We start from the raw sequence: 8,005 nt of genomic DNA on the forward strand, positions 1-8,005 counted from the left end.
TCGTGAAAGTAAAACGATGAATCTTTATTTGTTGTAGGTGGTGAAGCCATTCAAAGAAAACGCAACGGGCACTGGTGGAAGGATAGAACCCTTAAATGAATCCCAGGTTACGTGCTGGGATGGAAACAAGCGGGAGCAGCAGCCAGGCCTCCAGAGGCTCCAGGCGCAACACTTACCCGGCGACAGACCTCACATCCCTGGGAGGACTTGTCCGAGTGGCCCCAGGCTGCAGAACGGCAGAGGGCCTCAGCCAAACAGGACTAAAGGGCCGAGCTACAGCAGTAGCAACTCCGCCCTGCCGACGCAACAAGTCTGCGTGGGAGGACCCGTTACCATGGTAACGGCCACAGCCTCCGTGACGGTGGCTGTGCATCCGACCTTGCCGGGGGCGGCGTACCGAGGCTACATGCATGAAGGTTTTGACACGGACAGTGAGTCGGACTGTTTTGAGGCTGCTAAGAGGACTCGTGGTGACAAAACAAACTTTTCTTCATGTAAGAGAGACTCTCTAGAGCTCCAGGACCTGGAGGCAGCACAGAGCCAGACAGAGCATCAACTCGGCAAGACACAAGGTGAGCCCCTAAGCAGTCAATCTCAGGTTTACCAGACTTTTAATCTTCTATTGAGACATTTAAACAAAGAACATATCAAGAAATAAATTTTTTTTTCAATGACATTTTCCAGTCTTTCTAGCCTTCATTTCTCTTTTAGCAATGTCTGACCCATCTTTTCTCTGTTTTTTCTGCTGCAGGTGGGTTGAGGATCCAGGCAGCCAAAGATTGCTAGACTCTCTCACACCTTCTCTCTTCGAGCCTCTGGCTGCTTCTCTCCGGAGCACCTTGACGCCTCGAACTCTCAACTGTACATAGACTTCACACAAAAAAGGAGAGGATTTATTTCAAGGACATATTAAGAAAAAAAAAGACATTTTAAGAATTATATAAATCTATGAGTATATATTTTAATACTAAAAAAGAAGGAAGCTATTTAAAAGAGTACTGTATAACTTGGGTATACTCTTGTGTAAAAGTTCAGATGTAAAAGATTATTTTTTTTGTGGGGCGGTTGATTTTTGTTTTTCCCCTCACAGTGTATAGAATAAGAAATGTGCTATATGTAAAAAGTGTCCACAGAAAGTGAGATGTTATTAAGATATTAGGCTATTGAACATACATGGTCAGTGTTTTATTTGTATTGTTGTGTTCTTTTTTTTTTGCTGCTACACTTCAAAATAATTTTAAGTGATTTGCCTTAAAACAAATGCAGTACCCCTCTTCCCCCCCCGGGTTTAAGTCAGAGTTACACAGTGTTATACTGTGAGATATTCTGCATCTGACACACTCTTCGTTGTATTTGAATTATGGATGTTCTCTGTCACAGTGTGCTCTGAGAATTACACAGCAGATACTGTTTTCTTAACAGTAGTAACCGTCGTGCCTTCAATTTGTCCCCTCTCCTTGTCATCACAGCGCTCAGTATTATGTCCTCGCTTTGGTGTTAATATGTTTTGTCTCGTCCAGATACAGAATGTTTGTCATAAAGCAGTAGTAGATTGATGTTATCACCATCATCTATCCATTTATATGAGTAGTGTTGACTGTGATCAGTCACACCTAATTCATATTTCATGTTTATTAATCTTTGTCTGGGTGTCCCAACGTCCTCTGCAGTTTTGAAACTACTTGAAGGAGCTGTGTTCCTCTGCAGTTTTTGTAAGCTCTACAGTGGGTGGCATTTGTCACTTTGTGTTTGACAATTGTTCACCTTCTTGTGTTATTTTGAAAGGGAATTATGAAATCCAATGCAAAGGGAGTGATTTTTATTTTATTATTATTATTATTATTTGTCCTTTGCTGGCTGCTTTAGGGTTGTAACACGTCCATGTTGTTGAAACCCTGTGCAAATAGTTCCGTCTTAATGACGCTCCAACCTGCTCTGACTTCTAATTTCTCACTCTTCTTGCTAATACAAAACCGTATACATGCCACATTACATTTTCTTTCATTCTTCCGTTTTTCCATGTAATTTGCTTTACAAAGTTTCCATTGTTGATGTTATTGTTGTTGTTCAGTATTGGTCTCATCACTGCCAGGTTAAAATTGCAGGGAAAAAAACTTGCGGATCTATTTTTTAATTTCATTTTTGTTAAAGTGGCAGCTTTGGTTTCTTTTGTACATAATGAAAGAAAAGTTAAGTAGCTACTGTGCAGTTGTGAATAATTAAACATGAGAACGAGCAAAGCACCATTTTACAGTTTGATCGGACCGTAGAGCGCCAGCAGGTGTTGTCAGACAGCGGCGAGGAGTTTAAAAGGGAGGGGGGGTTTGGGGAGCTCCTGCATTGGTTTGTAGTTTATTTCGAAAAAAAATGTTAATGTCATGCCATATAAATTATTTATATTAAAATTTTATTTTTGTAGTTTGTACAGATGTTAGTATCTAGACTGAAGTTCTATTTTTAAAGAGTGAATATATATTATATATAAATATATCTATTTGTTGCCGAGTTTGTTTTTGTTGTTTTGTTTGCGTTTTGGATGGGGGGTGGGGGGGTCGTGGGTGGGAGGGGTTGACAACACTTTAGAGCAGAGGCCTTTTTTTTTTGTTTTTTGGTGGAGCAAAGGTTGGAGGAGCATGAAGGAGAAGGTGCGTAGGATCGTGTCACTGTTACACCTTGTTTTTAAGTTTTCCTCTTGGCCCTTCCTTCTTCATTGTCATTTTTTAAAAAAATGTTCTTGTCCATGTCTAAAACACTGTGACTTCTGAAAACTATGCTCAAGAAAAACCCTCGTGTGACCGTTATGTTCCCTCACCTGCTATAGAAATCTAACTAACAAAATAAATTGAATGAAAAAAGTGCTCCTGTGGTCTTCGCCAGTCTTTTCGAGTGTGTGTGTGTGTGTGTGTGTGTGTGTGTGTGTGTTTACCTGTGACCCTGCAAAGAGCTGAAGGGGTCAGGACTGTTAGCACAAATGCAGATGAGCAAACTTACAGAACTGACAATGTTTGCTGGTTAAATATACTGGTTAAATAGGCCTACTCTATTATCAAAGTGCATTGTTAAGGGGTCAAACAAAAGGTTTATTCTTAGGCTTGAATCTCATTGAAACAATGAAATTGGTTAGATGCTTGAGACTCTTTTTAAGATCTCTCAGCCTCATTAATCAAACCCAAACTATTCCCACTCAAGAGAAGTTAAATAGGACAAATCACGCACACGTGACAATCAATGGGCCATCGTTATTAAGGTATTACTGCACCAGCAAAAGTTTGAAAGTCTGTCCTTGCTTGGACAGCGGCCCATTAAGAATTAGATATCAGTTTACACTGATAAATGCTATTGATGCCATTAGAAATTAAACACACAATGGGGAATGGCTTACAGAAAAAAACTGCTGATAAAAATGCTGATAACACAGTTTACAAAAATCTGCTGAAATCTGCATTAATTGTACGAATCCCCTGAAGAATATGGAGCTGTTACTCAGCCATTTGTAACTCATTACCTTATAAAGTTGGTGTGCAATGCCAGTGTAACTGAACTCTTGAGATGGTATCAAAGTAGATTTCATCACATTCAGCTCTCATGCAAGCTGTTTCAGCAAGTCTCAGCCTGAACTTAAAAATTTGATCCACACAGAATCCAAACTCCTTGCTTAATTATCAGACTTGATCATGCGGCACGTCTTATTTCCCCCAACTAGCACCTAGATACCCAAAGATGGCAACGTCAGTTAGTCTATCCATATGGAGGTTTTGCTTGGTCACGTCACCGTGACGTCACCCATTGATTTGTGGACTATGGTTTTGAAGCCTTGAGTTCGGCCTTCGTTATCATGGTTTTTGGAACCAGAAGTGACACGAGCTAAGTACAACCGAACACTGAATAAGACATTTTTAACGTTGTAAGACTAAAAACACAACATGACCATGACAACTCCCAGACCGGACAACGCCGTGGTAGCGACCTGTCAATCACAAGGTAGCCACACCCTAAAGCATCCCCTGCTTTATGGTCTATTTGACTCTAAATGGGACCATAATTTACTAAATGAACATCATGCTGTATTGAAGAAGACTTGAAACTAGCGATTGAGACCATAAACTCATGTTTACAATGTTTACTGAGGTAATAAATCAAGTGAGAAGTAGGCTCATTTTCTCATAGACTTCTATACAATCAGACTTCTTTTTTACAACCAGGGGAGTCGCCCCCTGCTGGCTATTAGAAAGAATGCAGGTTTAAGGCACTTCTGCATTGGCTTCACTTTTCAGACCCGGACGTTGCCGCATAATCTTTGACCTTTTGTCAAGTGCTACTATGAAAATGTTTTCCCTTGACCAACACTTTGAGCCATCTCTAAATGTAATTATCAAATTTCTATAAAAGTTTTACTGCTGATATTCGTAGTCACCAGAGAATTAACCATTTCCGTTTTGGACACTCTAAACTGACCTTAAATGTCAGCTTTACACACAAGATATCTCATTATATATCAGGCAGATTACCATCATGCTTCCTGCCTACACTTTATGACCCCAATTTATGGCATTTCCTCTAACTCAACCATCAGGATACATTTCATATTTATATTTTCAGCACTGTTCAGAATACCAGATTTGTCATGTTTGTCTGTTTCATATTGTGGGTTGCGATGAACACTGCGACATCAAATGACTTCTAGCTGGCTTGAATTTTTGTCTGTTTTTTGTTAAATGCATTCAAGAGACCATATGACACAAAGTCAGAATTATTGTAATATACCGTTTTATGAGCATTGCCTAAGACATATGATTATAATCATTTATATAGCACATAATTAAGTAGATAACTCATGCAGGATAGAATTACAGTTTTAGTTGGTGTTTTATTGTTATTTTGTTACGCCTGAGGTGAGCGTTTTTCACATTGTGCAACGCTCTGCTGAAAGACCCTAGGAAATAATCACTCAAAATGTGTTACCTCACACACTTCACTGTCACATTCCTGCTTGTTTAATTAGATTTCTTATTAAAGTGATAAATGCAAACGTTTGGCAAACGTGTGTTTTCTTACTGCAGAGTTTGAAACGTCTACACTTCACGAACAATGAATTAACTCTGAGAACCACTGAACTGGAGCGCTGAACCACCTGGAGAGTGTCTGGGATCACTGGCTTCCTGGATCATTGTTGTGACTCGCCTGTCTAAATCTCCGCCATTGTGAATGCACACACACACACACACACACTAAGCATACACACACATATCACTACTATGTGCACTACACATTCTTAAAAACTCAACCACAAAACAAACTGCTCACACTCATACACACATATATATACAACCCCTTGCCAACTCATACACAAATACACACAAACACACACACCCACACACACACACACACACGCACAGGCCCACCTGTGTAGATGAAAGGTAGATGCTGTAAATTCCTTCGCTTCTCACACAACAGCTCCTCGTTTGTCAGCCCAAGCAAAGCAGCCCACGTCTGAATCTGATACCTCAGTCTTTTGAAGTTACTGTCATGCACGTCCACCTCTAAACCAAAACCTCATACACACACACACGCACACATAAAAGCTCAACACACCTGGCTTCAACACAAGCTAAACTTAAATCCATTTATTTAGTATGTAACTACCCCCAAAGCAGTAAACAATAGGATACCGGCGAGATTGATTTAGTTTTAAAAGTCGTATGTTAATGAGAACAAATTTGCCCCTTTTAAGTGATGTCATCCTGGGAGCACATGCTGTATTTAATGTCACAGCTCAGTGACAAGAAAATGGAAACATGCTTGTCCAGTTATGGGTCAGAGCAGCGCTGGAGCCTATCCCAGCATGCACTTGGTGGAAAACTGTTCAGAATAATATTCACGGCTGTGAACAAAGTAGCATCTGAAAAATACCAGAGGAGCATGTAAGAAACCCGGAGAGAGAAAAAATGCAACATTCTCCCAAAAAAAGGAAACCTTAGTTTGGTGTGTCTCGCTAATCACTAAGCCACTGTACCACATCTTTATAATCAAAATACTTATCCTGTTTTATGTGGTTGTAATACGAAAACATTTTAATTGAAGAGTACACTGAGGCCAGACATAAAAATTGGAAAGCACCCATTAATTTTCCTCTAAATGCCCAACAAAGAAATTAATGAAATAATCAGAAGCAAATGTGACGACACAGGCTGTTTTCAATAGATTTAACACATGCACGCACACATGCACGCACGTTCACACATACACACACACACACACACACACACAGAGACCCTCCCTCAGGCATTGAGTATTGTTCAGAGGTATATCAGATAAGAAAAGAGAGATAACTTTACAGTTTTATGGCGTTGACCTGAACTTTTCTTTATGTTGGGGTTAGGGAGAGGATATTCAGGTTTTTGAAGGGACAACAGGACGGTGTAATGAGTACAAAGAGACCTGACATCAACCTCACCAGCTCCTGGGGGGCTTGTTCTAAATGTCCAAATGACCTCTGACCTCTGTGTGAAGGGATTGGTTAAAAATATAATCGACAAATAAAGAGATATTGACTGTAAATTGAAAAACAAAGTATTAAAAAACAAGGGAGGAGAATGAATGGTAATGATAATAATAATACAAAATAAATAAAAGGGAGGAGAATGAATAATAATGGAAATAATAATACAAAATTCATAATAATAATAATAATAATAATAATAATAATAATAATAATAATAATAATAATAATAATAATAATAATAATAATAATAATAATAAATAAAAATATAAAATTTAAAATATAAAATATAAATACAAATATAAATATAAATATAAATATAAATATAAATATAAATATAAATATAAATATAAATAAACTAATAAAATAAATTCACACACCAGATTCACTTAATCTGCATTCTCAAGATGAATTAATTAATGTGTGTGTGAAGCTGTTTTGGTCGCATTAATGTTTGCTGGAATTGATGGAATTCATTTCTTGTTGTGACTGAGCAGTAAAAAAACAATCGGACACATTTTTCAAAAGTGAAAGTAGGGTAACACAGACAGAGAAAGAGTGACATAAAAAGTTCTACAATAAGTGTATACATTTATCTGCAAAGGAATGTAGGGCTAACAACAATAAAGGAGCATCATCAGCGTCACTGTAAATCTCCCACGTCTGCTGCTTCTACACAGTAATGCAAGAGCAGTGGATGTGACTGTTGTTCACAGAGCTCGCTCCCTCCTCTCTCCTCGCTGTGTGTGAGTGAGTGCAGTGTGTGGGCCCAGATAGCAGCTGATAGTCCAGATAACACCATCTCCCAGTGCCAACTCCTGACCTGAGTGTGAAGGTGAGATCAATGGAGGAAAAGAAAACACAATGAAGGAACAAAAGACTGAACTCGTGATCTGGTGATGCTGGTGTTGGTGTGTATGCATGTGTGTGTGTGTGTGTGTGTGCACTGCTTGGGTGGCCCGAGGATGAGCGCCCATTGTTGCTGGAATTCAATAGGGCTGATTAGTAAAGAAAAGTGTGTGCGTCTGTGTGTGTGTGTGTGTGTGTGTGCAAAAACATGCACTGGCATGCGTGTCTGTGTGAAGCAGGGGGTGGTGTATGTGTTTGTACTTTAGCACTAAGCGCAGCAGAGAAGAATGGGGGAATTAGCTGTAAAGCCAGTGAGAAAGCAGACTTCAGGGTGACATACCACACAAATCCGGGGAATGGGGATTGTTTCTCTCCACATCCACAGCAACGCTTTGTTTCAATAGAATAACTCTCTTGCAGGCCTCCATACAGTGATAAATATATATATATATATTATTTTGAGAAGCAATACAGATGTGTCTGTTGAAGAGTTCTCGTAGGAAATTAAAGCCGCAATAATCCAGAAGTTGGTCCCCAGTTTGAAACTCAAACCATTACTGGAATTTTAATTAACTTTCAAACCCATCAAGTGACCCCATTTCCAAGTTTAGTATAGCACTCATTTTTCTCTCCCAGCTTACACTTGAAAGAGGATGA

The 8,005-nt window shown here is 39.2% G+C and overlaps 1 protein-coding gene across 1 annotated transcript in view; it reads left to right on the forward strand.

The window, feature by feature from the left end:
- The window catches only part of ptch2 (patched 2), a 29,755-nt gene extending 26,897 nt beyond the window's left edge, over positions 1 to 2,858 (forward strand). Inside the window, exons 22-23 of the mRNA XM_037787089.1 lie at positions 38 to 572; positions 752 to 2,858. Of these exons, the coding sequence (XP_037643017.1) occupies positions 38 to 572; positions 752 to 786 (570 nt within the window). The 3' untranslated portion in view covers positions 787 to 2,858. The remainder of the gene's footprint in view (positions 1 to 37; positions 573 to 751) is intronic.
- The last annotated feature ends 5,147 nt before the right edge of the window (positions 2,859 to 8,005 follow it).

Source organism: Sebastes umbrosus, chromosome 12, assembly GCF_015220745.1.
Source record: "Sebastes umbrosus isolate fSebUmb1 chromosome 12, fSebUmb1.pri, whole genome shotgun sequence".
Classification (NCBI taxonomy): domain Eukaryota; kingdom Metazoa; phylum Chordata; class Actinopteri; order Perciformes; family Sebastidae; genus Sebastes; species Sebastes umbrosus.